We start from the raw sequence: 27,230 nt of genomic DNA on the forward strand, positions 1-27,230 counted from the left end.
ATTTCTTAGAAATTGGCACGAACTTTCTGGACAACCTAATATAATTATCGTGGTGTTCCGAATCTTTAATCTCATCTACCTCAGACTGTCACATCTCAATACTGGATTTCTTAAAAATAGAATCAATCAAGATTTTTATGTCTCCGTGTTGCAGATAGGCGAGAGTCGTTCTGTTTCACCGGTTATGAACACGGCACTGGAAGACCGCAATGCATCTTCGACGTGTCCTCATCGGTGACGAAGGCGACGTGTTGCTGCAGCATCGGAAAGGCCTGGGGCAACCGCTGCGAGGAGTGTCCTCAAGTTGGGACGAAGGAATTCGAGGAGCTGTGCCCTGGAGGGCCTGGGTACAGGCCTAACCAGATCACCGTGATCCTGGAGGACATCAACGAGTGCGAGGAACACGAGAACATCTGCCAAAACGGACACTGCACCAACACTTTTGGTAGCTTCATGTGCTCCTGCAACGAGGGCTTCATCTTGGACGATACCAAGACCAGCTGCATTGGTAACGATCCATCGGACCATTTTAATCGATAGAACTGTGGTACTCCGAGTCACATGGGTGAACGTGTCGAGATTATAGAAGTAGAATATTGAAAATACACCATTTCTAATTGAGTGAATTTCGTGGTTTTGCTCAGCTGCTTCACTTAGTCTTTGTTTAATTCTGAATTATTCAAATGAACTCGGACTCTCGAATTACATTTTGAGAAATTACCATAGAATATCTGGTGCTCCAAGTCACATGGGTGAAAGTATCGAGATACTGGAAGTAGAGTATAAAAAATTCACCATATTCAATTGAGTATATTTCGTGGCAATTCTCAATTCTTCAAGTGGACTCGGAATCTTGAATTATATTCTGAGAAATTACCATAGTATAACAAAGTAAAATATTAGTCTGCTTATCTCTAGTATCCTGCATTTCTTTCAGACATCGACGAGTGTGCCCTGCACCCACACATATGTGGCGTGGGATACTGCATCAACGACCAAGGAAAGTACCACTGCGAGTGCCCAGAAGGATACATGGCAATGCCAGGAGGAAGTACGTGAACTTTCCTTGAACTTACTATAAGTCTTTACTGTATCCGAAAATTACTAATAATCGACCATTTCATCAGAGGAGTGTGTCGACATGAGGAAGGAATCGTGCTACCTCGGCTACGAGTCTGGCGAATGTTTCAACCCCATGATGCATCCCCAAACGAAGATGCTGTGTTGCTGTTCCATGGGAGCTGCCTGGGGCAGTCCTTGCGAGAAGTGTCCTGCCGAAAGGACTCGTAAGAACAGATAATACCTTTTCCAAACGAACGAAGCTCGACTTTTAAATGCCATGGTAATTGAACGAGTGGAAATTTCTTCCAGGCGAACACGAGATTTTATGTGGCATGGTACCTGGCCAGATAATGAATCCTATAACCAATCACACCGAGGAAATCGACGAATGCTCCCTCATGCCGACCATGTGCACGCATGGCCGTTGCGTGAACACACCTGGCAGCTTCGAATGCCAGTGCGAGCGAGGCTACGTGTACGATGAGGACTCGCATCAGTGTATCGACGAGAACGAGTGTCTACAGGTAAAGAACTTTCCGCTAGAGTCGCGCATCGTCGAAACCACTCTTGACGCTAAGTACAATATTAGTGTGCTAATACAACGAATTATGAGTTTTTGTCTCTGAACGTAGAATATCGAAAGTTCTTCTCGTGATCTTTCAAATCCTTTTCACAGATTCCCAACCCCTGCAGCGGCAACGCGCAGTGCATAAACAAGCAAGGCTACTTCGAATGCACCTGTCCAGCCGGATACAAGCTTGGATTGAGTCACCGTGATTGCGTCGACATCGACGAGTGCTACGAGAGACCTGGGATCTGCAACAACGGCGCCTGCAACAATTTGCAGGGCAGCTTCCAATGCGTCTGTCATTCTGGCTTCGCGCTCACGCGGGACAGGGACAATTGCGTGGACGTCGACGAGTGTCAGCGGAATCCCAACATCTGCAACAATGGAACCTGCGTGAACACGCTCGGAGGGTACAAGTGCATCTGTTATCAGGGCTTCAAGCTTAGTCCTAACAATGATTGCGCTGGTAAGTTATCGAAAATTTCGGGTGAACTTTCGGTGCCTGATAGTTTAAGGAAAAAGCTATAATATAACGGGCCTCGTTGGATTAGATATAATCTTTAATTAAGTCGAGATCTTTTCGCGAATGAAATCGCTTAGGATTTATAAAGGTGACTTGAACCATTCTGTATCAATTCTGAGATAGATATCGACGAGTGTCGAATCATGCCCTTCCTCTGTCGCAACGGGAGATGTCGAAACACGATCGGCGCCTTCAATTGCGAGTGCGCTGATGGTTACGTGCTGGCTCAAGATGGACAACATTGCAGGGACATCGACGAGTGTCACGAGGTAAGTCAACTCTTGCCAAATGAATTAGTTAGATTTCAAACTGAAGTCAATTCTGTTGATCGATACGCATCGAGTGTTTCAAGATCACTAGAAATTAAAACTAACACTTGCGTTAGATACCTGGATTATGTCCATCGCCAGGAAAGTGTCAAAATTTAATGGGATCCTACATATGCACCTGTCCACCTGGTTACGAGCTGGACCACACCAGGAAGAAATGCGTTGGTAGGTGAACCAACCAAATAAAACATTAGAGAAACAATAACACATAAAACACATAGAATCTCATAAAAGCTCTACAAAAAAATCGTTCGAGTATACAAATGAACCTTATGCTCGCAGACGTTGACGAATGCGTGGAGACCCCGGGTATCTGCGAGAATGGCCGCTGTCTCAACACGGATGGAGGAGTCATTTGCGACTGTCCCGTTGGTTTCCAACTCAGCGACAAACCAAATTCGATGCGTTGCATCGACGTGAGGGAGGAATCGTGTTACGACAGTTACTCGCGAGGCCGTTGCTCTTATCCCAGAAATGGCGGGATGACGAAGAAACATTGCTGCTGTACGATGGGGAAGGCTTGGGGAAGATACTGCGAGCAATGCCCTCCCGATAACAGCGGTAATTATTTTGTTCTTTACAGGGATTACTTCGAAGCCTTTCCACTCCTTTTACTCTTTGCACTCAAGAGGTGACTTTCGGCCACCGCTAGGTTTGACGCAGTAAATAACAATATGTTACAACAATAATGTTTGTTTAGGTTTCATCTCTTTGGAATTTAATTTCTTTTTCGAAGCGTCGATAAAATGATTGTCGGCGAGGTAAACGTAACCTTGATTAAGCTTAGCAAAGCATCTCGAATTGCTGATATTAGGAGGTCCATTAGTGTTTCTTTTACAGTTCTAGCAACACGAGGCCGAGCATTGTCGTGGAGAAGGATCACTTTTCGGCGATTTGATGCAATTGATGGTCGTTTCTCTATCAAATTATCGTGTAAACGCTTCAATTGTTGGCAATAACGGTGACTGTTTCGTGTGCTTTTAACAACTCATAAAATACGACGACTTTCACTGTCTACAGTATTCGCGGTAAAATCTACATATACATAAACAGCGGCTTTCAATGCAACGTCCTAATAAATACCAGAAAGAAAGGGCTCGAGTGCGAAGGGTTGGTATCGAGTAGAAAAATGTTCGCTAAGAAATGATCTCCTTGCAGAGGAGTTCAGAAGACTGTGCCCCGAGGGTCCAGGCAGAGACGACACTGGGATCGACCTGAACGAGTGTCTCTTTATGCCAGACGCTTGCTCTGGCGGCGAGTGTATAAACACCGACGGTTCCTTCAGGTGCGAGTGCCCAACGGGATACGTTCTGGACGCGAGTGGCAGACACTGCATCGACAACAACGAGTGCCAGACCGTCCAGAACATTTGCGGCAACGGAACCTGCTCGAACATCGACGGTGGCTTCGAGTGCTTCTGCAACGAGGGCTTCACTCCAGGGGTGAATCAGGTCTGCGAGGACGTGAACGAGTGCCTGGAGCTCGGCAACCAGTGCGCTTTCAGGTGCCACAATGCGCCTGGTTCCTTCAGGTGTATTTGCCCTTACGGGTACACTCTGGCTCCTGATGCGAGGCACTGCATAGGTACGATGTGCGTGCGATGATCACTCTACTGTGATTTGATCGATTTATTCAAATTTCGGAGTGGTTATTCGCACTTTTCACCACAAGACACGCTTACCGAAGTTAACCCTTTGACCTACGATTTATTGAGGCCCTCAGACTGAGGGATCGTGCGTGCCATAATCAAGGATTAAATTCCTTGCTCATACGACGCGCCTGACTCGTGTTCCTTTTTATCTTTGACTCGAATTCTGTACCACGAGTCTCATAGTATCGACGTGGTGTACCTAATAATCCTAGGAAAATTAAATTTACTCGACTAAATATTTAAAAATATTGGATATATAATAAATAAAAATTTATCGTAGATCCAGTAAAAATTGGGAATCGATAAATAAATCTCGTTACAATAGCAAATACTGCTCTTATAGATAAAACATAATGAAAGAGAGCAATAACATAGTATGTATCACGTAAAATGATATCAATTGATGAGTTTGATAATATGATTCCAATTAATCCACCTGTATCCACCTGTAGTAAGTAAACGTCTCACACGTTGTTACGGGTTAAATGGTTAAGTCGTTCTTCTGAATCCAACTAGGCATTGCGATCAAATGATCCTTTGATTATCCTTGCAGACGTGGACGAGTGCGCCACGCCAGCGAACAACTGCAAGTACCAGTGCAAGAACCTCATAGGCTCCTTCATGTGCATCTGTCCGCCGGGCTACCAGCAAATTGGCATGACCGACGAGTGCAAGGACATCAACGAGTGCGCGATCAACTCTGGCCTGTGTCGAAACGGTCGTTGCGTGAACGTGGAGGGCAGTTATCAGTGCCTCTGCTACGACGGCTTCCAACAGAGCCCCGATGGAAAATCTTGCATAGGTGATTAGCCAGCGATAAAGATGGGCGACCGATTAAAAATGATCCGAGACTCTCGATCCTCTTCTAGATCGCAGGGTGGGTTACTGTTTCCTGCAAACCATCGGTGGTAGGTGCACAGCTAGGACCTCGGACTTGAAAACGGTGACGAAGGCAGACTGTTGCTGCACGATGGGCGCTGCTTGGGGACCTCATTGCGAAATTTGTCCCACCAAGGACTCCGAGAACTATAACGAACTGTGCTTGGACAAAGGTTTCTCAGTGGACGGTCAAGGTACTCGAGTCTTCTTGGGACTTGTTAATTTTTACGAGTTTCGGATTGATGCAACCAACGGAACATTTTGTTTCAGATATCGACGAATGCAAGACGATTCCTGACTTGTGCAGCAACGGACTGTGCATCAATACGCTTGGCTCCTACAGATGCGTTTGCAATAAGGGCTACAAGGCTGACAAGTCCGGATCTAAATGCGTTGGCGAGTGTTTCATTCATGGATATTCGAATATTCCATAGTTACAGTCAGAACAAAATCAGTTGACTGCCTGAAGTATCCTTAACCCTTTATTTACTGGCTTATAAGTCTTCTCGTGTATTAATTTAAACGCTTTGAAACCTATTGTGACTTTCAAGTCCACTTCTATGAAGTTCGTTTTTAATTGTTGGATGGCAGCAGAAGCTTTTTCTCTTTTGGAAGCTTGATGGACGCCTAGATCTTAAACATTTTTGAGAAATTCAGTAACTAAAGGGTTAAAATCGAGGTCTTCCGAGAAACTTATGCAGTGTCTGTATAGCATACATAAAAAGAATAAATGTATCCTGCTAGTAGAAGGTTCCTAGAACGAAGTCCATATTCTTCCAAAACTGAAGAGTAAATTATAGCAAACAAAGTGAAGCCTATTCTATACGATAACAACAATTTCGAATTGCAGACATAAACGAATGCGAGGTCACTCCGAAGCCCTGCAAGTACAATTGCCAGAACACCGAAGGAAGTTTCACCTGTTCCTGTCCAGCTGGTTTCATCCTGAATCCTGACGGTGTCAGCTGTAGAGATTTGGACGAATGCGCGACTGGCAATCATCTGTGCCAACAGAACTGCGTGAACACTCAAGGCAGTTACACTTGCGGCTGCCAAGAGGGTTACAATCAAGACGGCGACACTTGTCACGGTTCGTGGTTGCCACAAATTAATACCTGCGATACCCAAGAACATCATCCTAAAGTGACGTATAATTATTTTATTTATCTAGATATTAACGAGTGCGAACAGCATGGGACCTGTCCGAAACCTGGCACTTGCGTCAACACACTGGGCAGTTTTCGGTGTATCTGCCCGAGAGGATTCAAGCTCGATCAGACCGGCAGATATTGCGTCGATCAGAACGAATGTGCCGATGACACATCCTGTGAACACGGTTGTCAGGTAAATTGTAGCGAAAGCCTTTGGCAGAAAGTAATTTTTAAAAAAAATTCGAAAGCACGTTTTGAATTCATTTTCATCGCGAAACCCTCGCTAATCAATTGGTAACTCGTAAAGACGTAATGACCAATATACATAGAAATTTAATCACGGATGCACGGGCACGTGATCTGATGCGCTACTGATCTTACGTTATTGTAACTGTAAAAAATAATTGATTTTATTAACGTCGTTAAATCTACTTCATTTAATTAATAGCGAGTGCTCGTTGATCCAGTCCTCCCACGTGCAATACGAGCTTTGTATAACTGACGCTTTCTTTCATACCATTAAATATAGAACTACATGGGAAGCTATCGCTGCGGTTGTCCCGACGGGTTCGTCCAACATCTCTACTACAATCAGTGCATCGACGAGAACGAATGCAATACATCCCCCTGTGGAGACAATACCTGCATCAACACGATTGGTAGCTTCAAATGTGGTTGTCCCGATGGCTACCAGTTCGATCCTAAAGTGCAAATGTGCATTCAGGTAATGGTTCTAAAGTCTCGCTGACATAGTATAACTCATAGTACAACTCAAGGGTAAGCTCTGATAACTCATCCTGGGATTTCGATGCCAATTTTTTTGATTACTCTGGAGGTGAAAAAAAGACATACGTGTCCCGGCGTTTAACTGACTATGCCTTAGTTTCGGAGTAATAAATTTATGAAAATTGAAATTGCACTTGTCAGTCGATTTAATTTCGCTTTAGAGAATTCATTAAGATTATTGATCTAAATATATTTCGAGGACATTTATCTGTTGTTCGTGGATAACTGTACAATTATTAGATACATTTAATGGTTTCAGGTGAGCGCCGGGTGCGTTGGAAGTCCCTGTGCGTTTGGATGCACCCCCAACGGTCCGAACGGATTTATTTGTGGATGTCCCACTGGATATCAGCGAATTGGACAGGTGAGTGATCGAAACTCTCGACTCCTTCGAGTCAGGACTTTTAACTCCAAAAATTCAAGAAAAAAAAGAAGGAAGTAATGTTTGAATGCTTTTTAATTTCCGAATATCAGGGCCACTGTCTATCAACGATAACACCCCTATCGCAAGGAGGCTATGGGGAGGATATTAGCAACGCGCCCACCTTCGTCATCAATCCAGATCCTTATCACATACCACCGGCGGACGATAAGACGATATCGACGGAGGGTTGCTTCACTTGCAAGGTACTTCGTCTGAACGTTATCTTATTCTTTTAGATTTAGTTCCTCGAAACATTGTATCGGTCGATTTGAGATTCGATCAATAAGAAACAATGAATAATTTTCCTAACACAGATCAACGGCAAGGGAAGGCACAGAAGAGGCGCGAGAATTAGGTTGATAAACGATATCATGATAGGAAATAGGAGCGAAATTGCGAAGAGACGAGTACCGAGGTCTGCGAAGAGGCATCATCACGGCGAGGAATTCGTTCTGAAGATCAGTTTGCGACAGACCAGGCACAGGATGAGAATCATCAAGCTCCAGCCGGCTATCAAGGTTCTTCTTAATGTCTTTATCTAGTCAAAACAGAAACCTGTATCTAGTCATAACAGAGTTCCATACCTTTAAATTTAAATTTTATATTACTAAAACTTCCAAAATGCGTGGAACGACTTCACCTTAATACCGAGACAAACTAAACAGATTAGTCACTGTAATACACAAAACGTTTCGTAACAATTTATTTACATCGAGCAACAAATCTAATTTCTAACTCCATTTCCCATCGGTTTTGTTCAGAACGACGAGATAGAGTACACGATAGCTCGAGGAGACAAGGACGACCATTTCGAAATCGTGAAGGAACACGGAATCTGGGCGCTCCATTTCCGCAGCCGATTGAAGGAACCCGGCCAATTCCGATTGGTTATTCACGGACGGTCGAGAAACGGCATCGCCGAGGAGAACGAAGTCTGGGAAAGGCCTCTCACCCTCAGAGTTCACGTAATAGTGACGGAGTAACGTTTAGGGGTTCGAATGTATCGGTTCCATTAGTCAATTTTCTCATTGCCACGCGAGACACCGAAACAGAAACAATCCCGTGAAAAGCGAGATGGAGGGCCGAGTATTACGGCCAGGAGGATTCAATCATGCGGAAAAGTCGCGAATGCTTTAAATTTGTGTTCATTTGTAGCCAGACTTGCGTCGTTTCACTGCCAAATAATTGCGTTTCTTTTTTTTTTTTCTCTCTCTCGTTTACGTAGTTGCCGTGCACTGCTGCAACTGATACTCTTCTTTAACACTGCCTTTGCCTTATGTGTTTTATATTTTCTTTGATTCTTTGTTAAGCTACCTTAGTCGACACTTGACGTTCCTCGAGGCGCACGAGCTTTTACGACGGGGACGATATATCCTGTGAAGTTTCATGTTGGGTATTAACAGGTTCATTCTCGGTAGAGTTCTATCGTAGACGCTGGCTACACGTCATTTGAAAAGAGAGTACCAAGTATTTATACCGCCATGTCTCTTCAACGATGAATATAGCCAGCGTGGAACTTTCCCCGCGGGTCATCGATGACCCACGCAACGTGTTAACGCGAAATCGAAGCGGCTCGGGGACGATTTTAAACGATGTGTGCCAAGAAATCGAGTACGTGGAAACTTGATACTGCCTTCTGAATGTCTGCCATAAGTTACTGCCCGCTGATAACATATGAATTATTACACGTAGAAATAACACTCTAGGGATGTACAAAAAGAAATGAATTTTTTTATTACGCCTAAGATAAATGGAGAAATGTATACATACACAGATATAGCTTTATATATTTATAAACGTTTATGAACAACTAGCTGGTAACGAAACGAATCGATACCGACTGGTGCGGAGAACGTGGACCATGATTTTTATTACAATAGAATCATCAGGTTCTCGAAGACCACGCCGAACGGTTGAAAATTTTCGTTATACCGTCGAAACGGAGTGTCTTCGCGACGATAAAGAGAATTATGTAAGGATAGCGATTCTAATCGACCCGATAGTATGTACAATTTGATTAACGGCGAACGTTGTGTGACCTTAATTATCTCATTAAGTAGCAAACACAGGGTGAGGCACGCGATAGCCGTTACGATAGATGTGTGAATAGAAATCATTATCGATAGTTTTGTACAATTAGCGCGGATGCGAAGATTATTCCAGCCGAGATGGTTCACAAATATATGTATTATAAATCTGCTTGTTTGTTGATCGAATTTTCACCTCGATGTACCTCATCATTTTTGCCCTTTCTCATTTCATAATTTTTATACAGACATATACAAGTTGTTATAGATAGGTAAAATAGAATAATATGTTTTATCTTTTCTACAGTCCTGTTCGACTCCAAACAATTTCAACCCCCTGAGAATAATTCGGTCCATAGTTTGAAAGAGCTCTGGAATAGTACGAGTCTTAACATTTTTGGGAAAATGTTAGTAAAAGTGTATAAAGTGTCTAAGAATAGTCGCTTAGGAAAACTAGATTTTTGTGAGCAGGCCGAATTTGTACGTTATGTCGTGGGTGTAAACTTTGCCAGGGTAAAGTATGCTAGAAGGGAACTCGCTTATATTGACGGAGTCAGGGTAGTTCTGTGGCGATAAAACAAATCCACCGTGCCTTCGATAACGAACACCGTCTTTTCCCCAAATTTCGCTACGCTCCTCCAAGCTCTTCACCTACAGTAAATTATACTCAATAAATCAATTCCTAATGTTCACGAATATATCAATCAAATTTTGTTATCTAACATTGTCCTCGCCACTGTCGCAATAATCCTCGAAGTCGGGTGGATAAACGTGATCGAGGTCTGGTAAATCGTTTCCGGTAGAGAACTGTAAACCTGGTTGATTGGAATATATTTCTAAAGTTCTTCCCGAGGCAGGATGCAGAACTCTTTGAAGGGAAATCAAAAATTCACCATTAACATAAGCCAAGGGATGAATATTGGTAAGGTCTGCTTTGTATTAATTACTACGTTCTCGATATAATGGGCAAAAATTAAATATGAAATGTTTACGATGAATTGGGGATAGCCAGAATTTACTGTGATTTCTGTTAACGAGATGTAGTTACCAACCAACGTTCAACGACGTACCTAGCGTGGAAACGATAAGACCAGCAGCTGGGACTGGTGATGCAGAGGTTCTGGTTGTAACCACCCCCCGGTACGTTGTAAAGCCGTTTCCTGGTTAACTGAGTCGGTAAACGTAGGTCGAATACTGTACGGTCGACGGGAAATATAGCACCTGTCGGCAAATTGTCTTTGATGTCCGCGAACGTCCAACTGCCAGCGTTGATCGACACCACGTGCTTTTTCAATTCATTAGGACCGGTGGCCTGCAGCAATTACAACAATCCGTTTAAAAATTAAATTTGATACTTCCGAATTGCAGCAACTCTAACGCTATAAATTCGACAAATATGACAAGGCACGATCTTATCAATTATTCGATATTTATAAATGTATAGATTCTAACGTGTCCAGCAAGATTCATCAAGCAATTGGTAGTGATGTTGGCAGGTGTTGGCTGAGTCGCCGTTGCACGAATGTTAATACGAAGCTGGTTATCATCCGTCCAGGAGTATTTAACCTGTGTCAACATGTTTCCTGGATATCCCTCACTGTTTGCATGGCTCACGTGAGACATCACCTGTTCAACCAGAATACCGCGACTATATCTAACTACGGATTTTCATTTGAGTAATATATTCAAAGAAAGAAACTATTCGGAACAGTGGAATTAATTGGACGTTCAATTTTACTCGAATTTAATAATAACAAATTATGCTCGCACCACGTGTTTGTGCAGTACGTGAGACTGCCAGTTAACGTTGTCGAATGCAAAGAAACCGCCGTTGAAGTGACTAGCTCCGTCCTTGTCGTTGATCGATAAGGAGTAATTTCTATTGCTCAATCTCATGCGACCATTTGAAATTCGATTCACCACTCGCCCGATTATGCTTCCTATGTACCTGTTCTCCAAATATCCTGATTGTATTTGCACGAATATTACGGATCCTCCAGGATGATTTAGTAAGTGATTTGTTCGTTATTTTGTCAAAAGATGACAAAACTGTGAGTGATAAATACACGAAGACAGTGAAGATTACCGTCTATGTCGTCGAATCCTAATACAACGTCACCTAAAATGCCAGATTCATTTGGAATTTTAATGGACTGGATACCAGCGCCCCAGGATATCAATTGCACCGATGCTTTATGACTGTTGGTCAGTGTATATCTAACGAAAGGAGTCGTAAAAATGGAGGAGTCTATTTTCGATTGAAATAGAAAGAGTTTTCCAAGGAGGACTTTAGAAGTTTGTTCTTTAACCTTTTCGGTGCTCTGCGCGAGTATACTCGTCAAATTATTTTGTTCTTGTCGTGCTCAAGACGAGTTAAATCGCATGAGCTTATTGTTAATGAGTTAACTCGTCTTGAGCTCTTTCCTATTTAAAAAGCTAATGCGATTTAACTCGTCTTGAGCACGACAAGAACAAAATAATTTCACGAGTATACTCGCGCAGAGCAAATAATAATATCCTAATGTTTTTCAGGAGAACTCTTTATATTCTAATTTGACTGTTAATACCTAAAGTAAGTGTTTTACCTTCTAACGACTTCGAAGGGTCTATTGTGCTTATGGCGATTAGGCCTGGGTACGAACCCGAAACCATCCTCCTCGATGAAGGTACCGTGTATGGACATGGTACAGCAGAAATGAGAATTTTAACACCTTATTCCACACAAATTAAACCTCCACGATTAATTTATCTTCTTCGCATCTCTATTTTTTCTTTCGAATTCTCGAGAATGCTTCAACAAGAATTTTGTTCGTCGATCATGCTAAAGAGGTTATCCAAACACCTGTCTCGAAGAGGAACAACTTCGCGAGAAAGGGAACGGATGAAACAAACGCATCCATAGCAATTTATAGCATAGACATATGAAAGAAATATGAAATAAACATAAAGAAATAAACATGAAGATGTAGACCGATCTTTATACGAGGGGTAACTAATAATCAGTGATCTACAATCTGTTTTTTCTAAAAATTGAAACAAATATTAACCATTCTGTAACACTATTTTGGTTATTTAATATATTCTTGTATGTGCATAATATTAAAAATGCTACAGTCTTTTCTATTATCTTTTACCCAAAGTACTGTTACAGAATGGTTAATATTAGTTTCAATTTTTAGAAAAAACAGAAATCGGACACGTTTCCCCTTGCCGCGATTTTCAGTTGCCCCTCGTACAAAGACTTGGTCTATATTTTCATACGTCTATGATTTATAGTTTCGAAAGAAAAGTGTCCACCGTGTCAACGGTGCTTGTTATTGGTGGAAAAATCGAAGCAACTTAACGTTTACATAATATCAGCAAACGTATATTTTCTATGACTTCCCTGCCTTCCGACATTCCCCATATTTTTCCCGAATCCATTCAAACCGAAAAAGAGTCTCTCGCATGCGCTCACAATGCGCCGTTTCAAATAGATATCGGTCCCAAAGAAGAATCCGCCATTTCTGGCCGCGGCGCTGGCAAGAATCGAGAGGCAACAATTCAACAGCGAAACCCATTACACGAAATCAGGGTATTATCATCCGTAGTAAGCGAGCGAGACAAATCCGACAAGCGTGTCTCGTTTTAACGCTTCGTCGCCGCTGTGACGAATCATCCCCTGGCGTCAAGAAGGAGCGAACGCGCGGCGAAAGGAGCAAGAAAGAAAGTCGAGTCAGAGGAAGGAGGCAGAGGAAGGAGAGGAACGAAGTCGTAAGAGCATCCCTCCGGACGGTGATTCTTTTTCACAGCAGCCGGGCTGATCAGTCTCGATTTCCCGCGAAACATTTCGTGCCATCTGAAACACTCGGTGGAAATAATTACATTAATGGCGTCGCCCAGGAGAAAGCCGTTGGATACATCGACGACGATGCCCACCCCTTCGGTCTTCCTCCGAGGAACGGAAAGCAACCCCCGCGCCGGTTTCAATGGCGAAACATGGAACTGACGGAATAATGCTCCACCCACGGGCTAAGGTATACCAACGGGCTGCACCCCCTGGCACCTCGCGCCCTCCCCCACCAGCCAGCCTCGCGCACCCTCACTTTCTTCGCGACAATGCATAATGCCATTCTGCCGCGGTACCAGCGACAATGGGCGCGCACGTCCTGCTGGAAAGTAATTATCTTAATGTCGACGAGCCCAGCGCCGACGAATGGAGAACACTCGCGCGACGGCTGCCTTGTGCGAGGGATCCTCTTGCCTTGGTTACTCCGGTTGCCTTTGCCCGCACCACCCTTCCGCGCGCGCAACAACCCACCCCCGCCTGCCTTTCCTTTTGCATTCCTTCCTTCCTTCCTTCCTTCCTTCCTTCCTACTCCGCTTACTTGCCCCGTTGTTTCGCTCTTGGATGCGGATTGTGCGCGGCACAATATCGATGCCGCGAACCGTTCCCGCGATATCGTGACAAATCGTGTCGCAACACGCGCCCCGATTGTCCGCGTTGCTGATGGATGCGCCGTGGAACCATCCACGAACCTAAATAGCTGATGGTCGCCAGTTTTGGGGGATGGATTACGAGGTCGCCGATTACGGTTGTTTTTCAGTTTTAGAGTTCCCTGAAGTCGCATAAATTCTGAAGCTTGAAAATTCTACCAGTCTACAGAGAGCTAGATGGGATTACTCCGTGGTGTCAGGCTTGGCAAATTACCGATAGATGTTAATTGCTGAACCCACTGCGAAGGGGATCCATTCAGATGGAAACTGCACGGGGTGTTTAGAAAAACCCATCTATCACCACTCAAGGATCACTTGGAGAGAAAAAAATTTCAACCAGGTACGATCCTCCGAAATGTCCACCCAAATGCATCCCTGCTCGAACGTTCCGAAGGATTCAAACGAAACCTAGCTTCGCGAACGTTGCCGCGTCACCGTGCAAATGCCCGCCGTCCGAAAAACGGACGGAAGAAATTGATAAATCTGTCCGTACTCGAGACGGCCGAAGAGCGCCTCGATAAATCGATTGCATTAAAATCGTGCCGGGGATCCGAACCGGGAGTCTACCGGCGCGACAGCGTAGCCCGTAATTCCATTGGTGTGCCTGCAGGCGAGAGATCCTTTGTAATCGACACGAAAGAAGGGTATGAGAGGGGTGCCAGGAGGAAGAGAAGGGAACGAAAGGACGAAGGAGGAAAGAAAAAGTGCGTTTTACCGTGACCACCCGGATCGCATTATTCCCTCCTCTTTTCCAATCTCAATTAGTCATTACGTCTCACGGCGCGGCGTAGTGCCGATGCCCTCCTCGACAACCCCCCTCGACGTCCGCGCCCCGTTTCTGCATTAATTGCGTCTACGTCGGTCTACGTTTGCCCCTTTCGCCACCCCCGAGCCTCTCGATTCGCTGCCCCCTCTCTCATCCCTCCGACAACCAGCACGGGGTGTTTCGACAAGGATTAGTGTCGACGCCACGACCCGCCTAATTCGCCCCCCCCCCCCCCCCCTTCCACCCAAACCACCGTGTCTACTACTCGAGGAAAATCAGATCCGCGGCGGACTAGCGCAAGAATCGGCGCCCTCCAAGACGTTGTTTACGTGGGTTTAATCCGCTCGACGCATTGTAATGATTCCCAGCCGAGCGTTACGCCACGATAATTGATCGTTACGCGCCGTTTGCGCGAGCGGGCAGTATCGAGCGATTTCTGTTCCCCCTCGAGTTGCTCCTCGTATTCTTCAAGTAGAGTTTTTGAGAAAGGCTTTTGGGGGTTTCTGTTCTATTCTCTATTCGGTTGTCTGGAAAGTCCATGTCGATTGTTGATAGGTGGTACAAGTCTGAATACATCGGAATGGTTGGAAATAAATTAAATGAATGCATCCCTTAGAAGGTGGAAAGGTTGTGGAACAAAATGGTACCCATGTAAGCCAATGTTATTCAAATGTGCGTTTGAATTTTTCTTAAAAATTGCCACGAACTTTTTGGTCAACCCAATATTTTATTTGAGTATGGTTGACGTCGCACTTGGGTGGTGTGATGATAAATGTTTCCAAGGGATTTTAAACCTAAGGGTTTAAGTTTTCTTCAGAGTTTATATAAAGGAACGGTTGATCTAGATAAAATCTTAGGTACAAGGGAATAAAGTCGAATTAATTTCTCTCCGCCTTAAAACGAAAGAAGTCCACCCCCGACTACCATCTTACATAAAGAACCACCCTGTAGATCGCACGTGTGTGTAACGCACGCGGTAGGTTTCAACCGGTCGTCAGTCGCACGAACGTGTTCTCAGGGGGTTGGTCGCGATACCAGCACACGGTAACAGTGCGCCCACTTCACCCTCGCTATCCAGGCCGCCCAGCAACCCCCCTACACCCACCCACAAAACCGGAGAGGCAGTCGCTAATTACGCAACGCGTTCGAGCGTACACGTCGGGGTGGCGACGTGGCACCGTCATGGGCCCGGGTATCCCTCATCCTCCACCTTCCTCCTCCTTGCGTTTCCATCCCTCCGTTCAACCCCCTCCTCTGTCTTGTTCCCTCTTACCCGCCGCTTTCTGGTACTTTTACGATTGCCTATAATCACCCAAAGTACGCTGCGATTGCGTTCCGTTCTACCCCACCTGCTTCCAGGACCGACCAACCCCCGCGCTTTTCATCCCCCTTTCCTGCGACGAAGCTCCAGCGTCACGGTCGCGTCGTGCAGTCGACTTAATTTGCAGGATCAACATCGGAACGTCGCGCGGATAATCCGGCGCATCCGAATTACACGCTCAGCGTGCTGTCTGAATACACCGAGCACCTGCGGACTCGACAGAGGCGGAGGGCGATTACTAATTAGCCGGGATTTTGCCACCTGGATGAGACCCGTTCGCTTCACCACTCCCTCGTTCCTCGTTCGGTCCGCGTCATCTCCAAGAGACGAGCTGTCTTCCGTGCAGCAGCGCGTAGCCGATTTGCGGATGAAAGTGGCAATCCTGAGCACCTCGCTAATCGAATCACGGAGTTTCCCTTTGCGGTCGATTGACTTTGCAATTTGTTTCTTCTAATCCTCGTACGGTGGCCCTTTTTTCAACGGATCGTGGCCATTGTTACCTGAGAGCTTAACCCTTTGCACTCGAAGTACTCCTCACTTGTACTTGAAGTGTACCTCTTTGAAACCTTTTTGATTAAAAGACTCTATATGTACGACCATCGTCTTCCATTACAGGCATGCATAGTACTATAACATGTACTATAAACTCTATCAGTCTCCGTTCTCGTGTCGTCGATTACTGGTTAAACTTTCTCCAAGTTCGATAGACAGTAAATTGATCTCAACGTTCCTCCCTGGCATCATTCAACCTACTTCGATGAGTTCGTTTCACACGTCTGACTAATTGTCGAAAGCTTAATTAATCGTTCATTCCGTTCGACGTTCAATTTATCGGTCGATGTCTTCGGCAGTTGCTTCTGAATTTCCGAAAGATGGAGTCACTGTACCTGGTGGTGGGCTCGAGGGTGGATTGGATTTTACTGGTATCGAAAGTCTTGATCATTTTACATAAATAAATGAATACTTTTTTAAAAAAAATAAGCTCTCATTTGTTTCAGTTTTTCGCACATATTTCAGAACTTAACTCTCCGAGGTCACACGTTCTGGAAATAACGCGTTGGTCACAGGGGGTCCCAACGAGCCCAGCCATGTTTAAACAATTGCCGCGTTGTCAGTATCGTTTCGAACGACTCATAAAAATTCAGGATACTAGTTTGAACCTTTCGGAATAAGAATATCATGGCCTACAATTTTTATCAAATTTTCAAAATGGCGAAAAAAGATCAGCAAGGAGGCAATGCGTAAGAAAGAACATTTTTTACTAAAAAAATCATAACTCTTGCAATTTTTACTATATTTTCATAAAATTAATAACTTGTAGTAATTCTAGCTTAAAGTTGCGCTTGGGGTCATTTTGACTCCGGGTGACCGCGAAAGGTTAATCGCTTCGTAAAACATTTATTCGAGTCGATTATGCAGAATTTCTAAACGATGACTGCACGCTATTTAAAAATTACAATCTTTTCGAAGCCAGAGATTCGACCGCCCGATCGGTAATCGTAACTGCCCGGTTCGATCCTCCCATTCGTCGACGTTGCTCCAGTAACGCGCGAATCGCTGGCAAAGGGGGACAAAGGTGCGCGAAAAGAATGCCACGGAGAAAAGAAATGTCAGCCGCGAGCGAGCCCGGCGAGATGCATTCGCGAGCTTGCACTCACGAAATCGTAATCTCCGGCAGAAGACAATGGCGGCCATTGTTAGACCCCCGCGATTCTCACGGCACTTCCATAGAGATCGACCTTGGCAATAGCTTCGATAGGGAGCGAAAACACCAACGGGAGGAGTCCCCAGACGGATCTCGGGTCTCATTCGAAATTCACAGGACCCTGGATAAGCGAAAAGGGGTTGATTCGCCGCTGCTTGGAGGAGGGGTGGGGGGGTGGGGTGGGGTGGAGGTGAGAGGACGTTGCGAAAAGATTTCGTCGCTAATGGGAATCATTAAACGGGAACAACAGGTTTTCATACGTGCACACCAGAAGATATGCGGCTTTCTCGAATGGTTGAAGGTGGATGGCAAGGTGGTGAAAAGAGGGATGGCGCGAAGAGCGGGTGGCAGGGGAGGTGGCTATACTTAAATTACCTAGGAAGCATCGTCGGCATTCATACGTGGGATAAGCATTGTCATCCCGGGGGATTGTCTCACAGACACCTCGCTGGCACATGCTTTATGTCGTAGAGGGTAGCGGAGAGCCGATGCCCGGGGGTGACTCTGTGAGACGCGGGCGCCAGGGGGCGGCGAGAGAGGAGAGGGGTCGTTTGGGAGGAAGTCGAAGCTTTATTAGGTAGATAACCGAGATGCGAGCTGCGTTATATAGATGCCCATCCACGCTGAGCTGCCTCGTTTTACTCACTTCAATGCTTAATGGAATTGAGTTCTTGTAAGCGCCCTCGGCCCCCCATTCCGCCCCACCCGCCCCCCTCTAGCCACCCCGTTCGCCCGTCGACCAACCCCGTGCTCCCCTCGAGGCTGTTCGACGGGCGAGGGGGAGGAGAGCCAAAGGGGCAGCACAGGCGGAGGACACGAGATAATTGGTATTTTGTCTCGCCAAATCCTTTGTATCTCGAGTTTTAATTGACTTCGAGATTTTTCAATACCAATTTGCACCCAACTGCATACAGAGGAAAGGAACGTATGAGTGGCGGCTCCCGCCCCTAACGGGCCCTGTGTGCGTCTGTGCTCGGACGCGCGCGTATTTTCCAGAATCCCGGCTCGACGGAATGGCGACCATCCGTCGACGGACTCTTCTATTTTTTTTCCTCCCGCGGAAGAGTCCGGCTTCCCTTTTCCCCTCTTTTTCGGGGCTTTAATCGCTTCCTCCCTCTGTTTACCGTTCTCTTATTGGCGCTACGTCCCCGCACCCCCGCCTCCCGGAGCCTCGACAAACGCCATTGACGATTTCGTCGGACAGGGAAGAAATTTTGGTAATAATTGGCTCCACGGGGTTAATTTATTCGCGACATTCTATGCGTTTCGTTGGAAATTATTTTTAGGAATAGATGTGCATGGTGGTTCGTTCTGCGATTGGTACTCGGGGGTGGCAAGGGTGCGAGTTCGAAGATTCGAACTGAGACGATTTCTGATTAAAATATTTGTAAATTATTGGCAGGTATGGATATTCTAAGATCCTTTTTTGACATCTCGTATGCACGAATGTTGTGAGATTGATTCCCAGTACCGATTGAAAGTATTGCGAATGGTAAACACAGTCGCGTGCGAGAAGTGCGCAAACTGGGACGTGTGTTGTAATCGGAAAAAATATTATACCCGTGTAATAATATTGGTTGTTATTTATGAAATTAAAAGGTTCCTACAAAGGCCAAGTCGTCCTTGTTTTTTCCTTTTCCCCATTGTAATTCACTCTTGTTTCTCTATATAATATTTGTAACGTAACCTCCGTTCGACAAGTAATAAGAACCGAATTGAATTTGTTCCAGAAGCAACTTCGTTGTATAATAACATTATAAATTCTAAAAAGGAGCACCGACTAAGGAAGAATAACCTCGTCTTTCGTTGGGGACGATATTATTCGAAGTTAGCTATTAAAACGACGCCGCTCGGTCGTGCGGCGCTCCGTTCCAAAATGCAGGAAGCTCGATCGATTATTTGAAAATCGAAGTAAGGAGACACCGAGAGCCGAGGCGTACGCGCCTCCGCGACACAAAAGCACAAACGACTAATGCAGTTCACCGACAGAGAGAGCTTTTATTCGTTCGCATTGCTGAATGTCCTTTGGGAGCCGAGGGCGCGGTGAGTCGAGATTGGGAAAGGGGCACCGCTCGCTCCTTTCGCCGCTGTTGCTTTCCATTCTAATCCAAGTGCCTGTCGTCGAGAGATTTTTTGCATTGTTCCTCAGATTTCCCACAGGAAAGGAACCGGCAGATTTCAACCCCTCATTGTTTCTAAGGGAGGAGGGGAAGAAGGACGGCCAACATGCGAATTCGGATTAATTACTCAACGAAACTGCCCCAGGATTAGTCGCGTCGCCGCGAAACGGTGTCGACGTAATTATGTCAGAACGGGGCAAACGGGTTAAGTAACTTTTTGCATTTTTCGGAGTACCCTGCGACCTTAACACTTTATTTACCGGGAGCCTATTTATAAGCTTTTTAATTGCAGTATTTAGCTATTCGAATTTATTTACTGTGTCGATGGTTGTCTACTTACATTGATCAGTGTTTGGAAACATACTTGACTTTCAATGTACCCAGTAACAGTATGGAGGAATTATTGTCAGCCTAGATTGGCATATGCTACTGTAGAAAATTCTTTTTTGAATTAAAGACTGTTTCTAAATAGCCCGGTAGATAATGTGTTAAGTAAAAAGTATTTAAGCAAAGGGTAAATATTACTTTTGCGAAGTAACTTAGAACTTGGGCTAATCGAGAATTATACTAAAATATTCGTCCGATAACGTATTCCACCTCCCAATGGTAACGTTAAAAATAAGAAGTCGTGGGAGAAAGAGTTGAAGAGTCCAGCGTGCACACCAGCATCGAAACCATCCTTTCACCAGCTCTAACGACGGCTGAGATCAAAGGTGTCCGAAGAATTCGAAAAAAAGTCACCACCCTCGCGAAACAATCGAGGGTGTCTATGGGGGTCGCGGAGGTCCGAGCAAAGGAGCTAATCCGAAGATCCTCCGGCTTGTTGACCAGAAGAATCCTCCGCGTTCTCCTGGCGTTCCAAGAGGTTTGAACGCAAGCGGGGGTGGAGGGTAGCGTAAGCAATTATCGCGCGATATCGCGCCGGTGGCGGCGTGCGCGGCAGTACACGAACAGAGAGCCAGTCAATAACGGGCAGCCTATACGCTATTTGTACTTCATCGTATCGAGGTAATCGATAATAATAATTGCAGCTCGCGGTCTCCGAGGTAGCAGCAGCAGCAGCAGCAGCAGCAGCCCTCCTCAGTCCGGTAGGGTACAGAGGGGTTGCTGTTTCTGGTCGGTGTGCCGGTGTCATTTAGTGGGGAGAAAGGGTAGAAAAGGTACGCCGTAGACTCGAAGCAACCTCGACGAATAGCGTGAAGAGGGTCGGTTCGTGGGCGCGGCGTTCGACGCTCTGCGTCGGTTCCGCCCTCGAAATCCTGGGGAACAGAGACAGCCTTCAGGGGGAAAGAGAGAGAGAGGAAGAATGGATCCCTCCGGCAGGTCGTGGACCGGTCCTACGGGCAGTCCACGCTCAGTCGACACCGGCACTCCATTCGAGCACGTTCGAACGTTTTGCCGCGCTCACTTGCGCCCACACCTCTCGTACCCGACACTTGTGGATTTCTTTTCTCTCGACTCAGGTGTTCCGTCACGCACCGCGTACCTTCAGCACGAACCACGAGGCGTTAGTTAGTGGATGAGCACGAGGATAAGGACGGTAACCGAGCGCGACGGTGGTCCGCTCGCGAGTGTGTGAAGTTGAAAAGAAGAAGATTCGAGGAGTGTCAGAATCGAGCCGTCGAGTTCGTGAGAGTCTTCGATCAGTTTCGTCCGTACACGCAACAACGAGGTGACCATGATGAGCTCTCATCAGCAGCACCCCGGCTACGGGTTCCTGTCGGGCATGGATCTGCACTCCGTGCACCATGTGAGCCAGGACATGAACGTGGCCGGGCAGCAGTCCGCGGCGTCGCAGGAGCAGCACATCAAGAGGCCGATGAACGCGTTCATGGTGTGGTCGAGGATCCAACGGAAGAAGATCGCTTTGGACAACCCCAAGATGCACAACTCGGAGATATCGAAACGGCTCGGGGCCGAGTGGAAGCTTCTGTCCGATTCGGAGAAGCGACCCTTCATCGACGAGGCGAAGCGTTTGAGGGCGATGCACATGAAGGAGCACCCCGACTACAAGTACCGTCCACGAAGGAAGCCGAAGGTCCCTGTGTCAGCGGTGCCGGGCAAAGGAGGGTCCATGAGTCCTGGAGGATTCCCTAGCTTTCCTCTTCCGCCATACTTCGCAGCGCCGGCTGCTCCAGTATCTCATCATCATCATCACCCGCACCCTCTCGACTATCCGCCTCTGCCGCCGTACTTTGGCTCCGCCTTCGACGCGGTGCACCTGAGCAAATTGGTGGCCAGCAGCAGCGGGACAGGATCGCCGTCGAGCGCCGCAGCCGCGGCCGCGGCGGCAGCTGACGCGGCCAACAACAACGCAGCCTCGGCAGCAGCGGTGGTCAGCAGTTTCTACTCTGGATTTTACTCGTCGCCGACGACACCAGGTAAGCCGTACCACAACACGGCCTCGCATCTCGGTCCGTTGTTCTCCACCGGACATCACACCGTCGGTGCAACCGCGCCTCACCCTCACCTGATGTTCACGTCGTCCTCGGCGACCGGGTCCGGGAGCATCGTCACGACCACCAGCAGCCCTGGCAGCAGTCCAGGAACCACCCCGATATCGTCGTCCCACCAGCAGGTGCCGAACTCGTCGTCGTCGACCACGCTGGACCTGGAGCAGCTACGCAGACCGGTCTCCGTGATATTCTAGATCCCTAGATCCCGTCTAGGTTCGAGAACGTTTTAAGATTCGTGGGGCGAAAGGGTCACCTGGTGAGTTCCAGGGTAGAGTTTCGATTACGCGGATCGGTCTCGATGTACAATTCAAGAGAACCCGACGACGTTGTATTTAGTATACGCGCGACGCTCGAGGGCTAAGATCGGTTCGGATTCGACGCGGGCAACACACGGGACACATCCGTGAGATGCGCTTCTTCTCTGTCCAGCGTTAATAGCGGGCGGCTGCGAATTTCGAAGGACCGGGGTACGGCCGACCGCGAATCAACGTTCGAGCGAAGGCTCGCTGGCAACGACGCGGATAATTGAATTAGCATATTAATGCGCTGGAACAAAAGGGCCGTTTAGGCCCCGAGATTCGTTTTGCTTTATCGAACGGTCCGCTCATTGTGCGCTACGGTATCCCGTGAATAGACCGTCCCCTGGCTCCAGGGAGGCGTGGAACGCATTGTTTTCGAATAATGTTTTCTAATTGCGGATGTGCCTTTACCTGTCGCCCGACGAAGTCGAACACTTTTGACCGCAGCTTTCAGACACCCGTGGCGCGATTGGCTGTTCGATTCATAAAATAGATTCTATTACAACGGAACCACCGTTATTTGAATGTTCAAACTATTCGAGTGCTTTACTACTCGAACGTTTTATTTGAATAGGGTAGGGTTTTATAGAGTATCGAATGTCCTTTTGTCGTCGAAATACTTTTCACAATGGTAGAAACTAATTGCCAGAGGAATTTTATTACGAAGGATCCTTTGTTACGGTCCGTGAAAATTAGTATAGAAAGACAGAGCTTGAAAATTAATATCACGCTACGCGCTTTGTTAGGGACTAATTTATTTTTTACTGTTACGCGATGCTTAGAATAGATTTCTCGTAGATTTCTGTTATTAAAAAGAGTTCTGTTTTTATGCCAAAAAATGTAGTCTAGGGAGAACGATACCAAAGCGATACATTGTTAATGTTAAAAAAGTAAAAATTGCAACAGGGAAGACGAAGAGATAAAAATGCACCGTTATTATTCAACGAGGTACAGCTAAACTTTCATTTGTCGATGGTAAATATAGTTTCATTTTGTAACCGATTATCTGTCGTGCGTTGTTCGAAAATTCTGATCTCTATGTTAGTTCGAATAGCGTAGGTTCGGCTGCATTTTTTCGTTTCGTTTGGAGAACAGGGCTGTCTCGTCGAGCGAAGCTTTACGCGCTATTGGCGCTCTGCCCTCGAGCGTCGTTACCGTTCGTTTTAATATATCGTTTGTACGGATGTAAATATTTCGTAATATACAATCCGCGTAGGTTAAGCACCGCATGTAAACGAGTCCTAGAGGCTGTTTGCTCGGATAGCGAATAGTTTTCGTGGGAAGGTACGTTCGGTCTCCGTCAGATCTCGTTCCAGCTCGCGTGTCCGCCCACACGATTGGCGCTCGAACTGTTGGAACTTCCGGGTAATGGAGAGAGAGAGATGGGCAAAATTTGATTCGAATAACAGGTAACGAATAAAAGCAACGTGCTGGTATTCATTCGCGACGTTTATTCGATAGAATAATCGGTTAAGTTTTTGTTTTGTTCATCGTTCATCGTGTAATTAAGGGTTTTACAAAAGAGGCTTTAAGATTTTCTTTTGTAATAAACAATGGAAGACGAAGAAGTTTTGTTATTAAAACAAAAAAATTCTATAGGTCCTTCTGGGAAATCTTTTATCTCATTCTGTAATTCAGGTTCGAATTTTTATTCAAAATTATTCGCGAGTTAGATAGTCTTGTTTGGAGATGAACCTGATCCGTCAGTGGTATAGGTACGATAAGCCTTATCATCAGAGGGGCCTCACACTTACGGGGTCTTCAAGTTCACGCAAAAATTGTTATTGTGTGTTACGACTATGATTTAGTAATAGCGAGTTGTATTCTCGGTACAATGAGCATTATCACTGCGTCCTACTTTGAGTTTCTGTAACTTATTGTTTATATTTATTAGATCGCAAGACATATTTTTTTGTTAAATAAAAACATGAATAGTTACTTGATCATTTCAAATGTGAGTACTCAAAATATTTAAAATACACGAGTATTCAAAATATATTCTTAGGACTTGAATATTACCTATACATATTATAGGTATTCCAATCTACAATATTTATCTATCATTTAAAATGTATTAGTTAGAATATCAAATTATTCCATAGTTATAATAAAATTATTTACCAATAAAGTGCCGATCAATTGTTCGAAGAAACGCAATAATATTGCTCGTTGCATTAAATACAGTAAATAAAAAAAGTCTTTGTTTTAAATGTACAGTGGGTTTCTAAATTAGCGTGAGAGACCTCGAAAAAGTAAGTGGCTCGAGCCTCAAACTGAGAGGCTTTGGGAAGCAGAGATAGACAGAAGTTTATTTGAATATCAAAGGACGAATAAAAGCTCTGCACAGAGATCTATTCGCAACGCTTATTCGATTGAACACTTATTCTGAAAAGTTTTTATTCGTCAAACGTGAAACTTCATTTGATCGTAATTTGTACCGAACGAATACTGCATCAAAAGTTGTTTATTTGTTGTATCGTATACCCGAGACGTATTTATTCGTCTCGATAACGATGAATAAGAGCAACCTGAATCGGTGTTCAAATGTTTAATTCTTCGACGCGAGATACAATTTCGATCTGTGATTCGAATTCGAATTTTCGTTCGACGATTGACGAATATTAATTTTGATCTGTTGTCCGAAATTTTCTATCTAGATGGGAATTTTGATCATCTCTGGGAGGAAGAGATCTACGGAGAGCTCCGTCCTCAGCGAACGAACATTTCGTCCAGGACGCGGATCTAGAGATCGCACTTATTCGCCGGCGAGAAGCTTCGTATGTGATATATTCCGTCTTTGATCCGTGGATCGTCGGAATACAGCGAATCGGAGCGAGTCTCTGCGCCAACCGTGGTTTCCGGCCGTTCCGGATGCAGTGTTTCTGCCGATCAATGGTAAAATAGCTCCGAGGAATTTATTTGTCGCTGTTGCACAGCTTGCGAACCACGACGATTTCTATGTAATTAACCAGGCGATTTTCTTAAATTAATATTAACCGTTTTTGTAAATACCAAGCGTTTCCAAAGTAGACGATCAAACTGTGGCAATATACTCTTACGAATAGGAATAGAACAAGGTGTTGTATCACGGCGCTCCGCAAGTTTCCACGTGTTTCTGTTTAAATAAATTATATTTCTTTTGATGATACGAAATGCTAACTCACTTCGACGATTGACAAAAAACTTGACCCTTCCGTGACCATCCGATACACAAGTTTCAATTTATTTGTAAACTCGACGAATATAAGTTTTGAAACAATTTCCAATCGAATATATGGAAAAGTACACGTTTCCCATTAAATAATATCCATTTTTATTAATTCAAGACCACCGCAACTGCATTTGTTCTTTGTCTCTTTGCTATAATCATTTAATACAGCGGTTTTCAGTACATATTCCTACAACAATTTCTTCCAAATTCCATTAGGAATGTATCAACAAAAGTTTGATTGTTTAATTTGGAGACCCCGTGTATGTACGAAGGTAGCGGTACGTGCAATCAAACAAAGTAAATTTCTCGAGGTATTTTCTATTGGTAATTCGCGGCGCTACTATACTAAGCTCTTCTCGAAAGCATTTTCGTCGCCCAAAAGGTCCGGATGTAAATGGACCAGTCGTTAACTGTGATTTCGTTGCGTCGTGTGCCGCGTTCACGCGATCACGTGTACGTGTCGTTTCCGTAGGTTTAAAGAAAAAAAAGTCGCCTCGTACCTCTTGTTGTAACTAACGTCTAGAGCACACACGCTAAATAGTTGCACCGTGTATAGGGTTATTTATCAGGACGGTCGTGTCCGACGAACACCCTTCGTTGTTTTCGATTTCCCCGATACCCTTTCTTTCGTTGAAACCTCGTCTTGCACGGAGTTGGGCAAAAATTTATTCGAATTCCGAATAAAATCGATCGATCGAACGAATCTCCATTTGTTCGTTCCGTAATTCAGATTTGAATTTCTATACGAAAAGTAACCAATTTGTCGTTAATCTTTTCTTCCTTATTCGAGGTTCGTTAGCTAAATAAATTCTGCCCATCTCTGGTTTCGTCCACGCATGTACATTGCGCGCCATTTCTTCAATGTTGTTCGAATGTCCGTAAGACGCTAGTCCGTAAGAAAGCCCGAATGTCTGGATGATGATGTACATTGTGTTTTGTTAGGAACAAATTGTTATTATTCGTTAGCACGAGCGATCGATCGGAATTCACACGGGCGGAATTTCATTCTAAAAGATGATCGTTGCTAGAACTTCGGCACAGAGAATTTATCGTCGAGCGAGAATGAGTCGTGGGATTAAAGGAACAATGTCTCTTATCGTATATGTGCATATATTTATTATTATCGACGAATCGAAGTAATAAATGACTCTATGAATTTCCATTAATTGACCTTGCGTTATTTTCCACGAACCTTACCAGTGAAACGCATTCGTGAATTAGTTCTTTTATCGATTAAATTATTAAAAGCTTTACTATAGCATTGAAAATTCAACCATCTTTTGATTAAAATATCGAAACATTCGGGAACATATAATAATTAAAAAAAATAACTTCTGTCTTTAACGAAAACTAATATTCGTGTCGGTGGATTAACATTAACACTTCACAGATTAAAAATAATAGTACAAGAATTATTTCCAAGTATCCAGAGGGCAATATCGACTCGTTTTTAGGAGCACTTTTCTCAAGGGACGT

The 27,230-nt window shown here is 45.0% G+C and overlaps 3 protein-coding genes across 3 annotated transcripts in view; 2 read left to right on the forward strand and 1 right to left on the reverse strand.

The window, feature by feature from the left end:
* LOC128878421 (fibrillin-2-like) overlaps positions 1-9,570 on the forward strand; it is a 35,789-nt gene extending 26,219 nt beyond the window's left edge. The window contains exons 25-43 of the mRNA XM_054126618.1: positions 155-508; positions 938-1,051; positions 1,128-1,286; positions 1,372-1,586; positions 1,739-2,096; positions 2,277-2,422; positions 2,539-2,647; positions 2,765-3,043; positions 3,641-4,066; positions 4,687-4,935; positions 5,003-5,206; positions 5,283-5,408; positions 5,863-6,102; positions 6,184-6,356; positions 6,693-6,887; positions 7,209-7,313; positions 7,424-7,576; positions 7,688-7,891; positions 8,135-9,570. Of these exons, the coding sequence (XP_053982593.1) occupies positions 155-508; positions 938-1,051; positions 1,128-1,286; positions 1,372-1,586; positions 1,739-2,096; positions 2,277-2,422; positions 2,539-2,647; positions 2,765-3,043; positions 3,641-4,066; positions 4,687-4,935; positions 5,003-5,206; positions 5,283-5,408; positions 5,863-6,102; positions 6,184-6,356; positions 6,693-6,887; positions 7,209-7,313; positions 7,424-7,576; positions 7,688-7,891; positions 8,135-8,356 (4,031 nt within the window). The 3' untranslated portion in view covers positions 8,357-9,570. The remainder of the gene's footprint in view (positions 1-154; positions 509-937; positions 1,052-1,127; positions 1,287-1,371; positions 1,587-1,738; positions 2,097-2,276; positions 2,423-2,538; positions 2,648-2,764; positions 3,044-3,640; positions 4,067-4,686; positions 4,936-5,002; positions 5,207-5,282; positions 5,409-5,862; positions 6,103-6,183; positions 6,357-6,692; positions 6,888-7,208; positions 7,314-7,423; positions 7,577-7,687; positions 7,892-8,134) is intronic.
* A 135-nt stretch (positions 9,571-9,705) lies between these two features.
* On the reverse strand, positions 9,706-12,083 carry LOC128878549 (galactose mutarotase-like). Its single transcript, XM_054126835.1, has 7 exons — positions 11,986-12,083; positions 11,487-11,617; positions 11,171-11,364; positions 10,853-11,026; positions 10,471-10,712; positions 10,172-10,268; positions 9,706-10,036 (listed from the first exon to the last, which is right to left on the reverse strand). Exons 1-7 carry the CDS (start codon positions 12,081-12,083, stop codon positions 9,854-9,856), a joined length of 1,119 nt encoding a protein of 372 aa, XP_053982810.1. The 3' UTR covers positions 9,706-9,853.
* A 9,091-nt stretch (positions 12,084-21,174) lies between these two features.
* Positions 21,175-26,898, forward strand: LOC128878465 (SOX domain-containing protein dichaete-like). The gene has a single exon (XM_054126686.1). It carries the CDS (start codon positions 21,467-21,469, stop codon positions 22,436-22,438), a length of 972 nt encoding a protein of 323 aa, XP_053982661.1. The 5' UTR covers positions 21,175-21,466; the 3' UTR covers positions 22,439-26,898.
* The last annotated feature ends 332 nt before the right edge of the window (positions 26,899-27,230 follow it).

The sequence above is a fragment of the Hylaeus volcanicus genome, chromosome 6 (genome assembly GCF_026283585.1).
Source record: "Hylaeus volcanicus isolate JK05 chromosome 6, UHH_iyHylVolc1.0_haploid, whole genome shotgun sequence".
Lineage (NCBI taxonomy): Eukaryota > Metazoa > Arthropoda > Insecta > Hymenoptera > Colletidae > Hylaeus > Hylaeus volcanicus.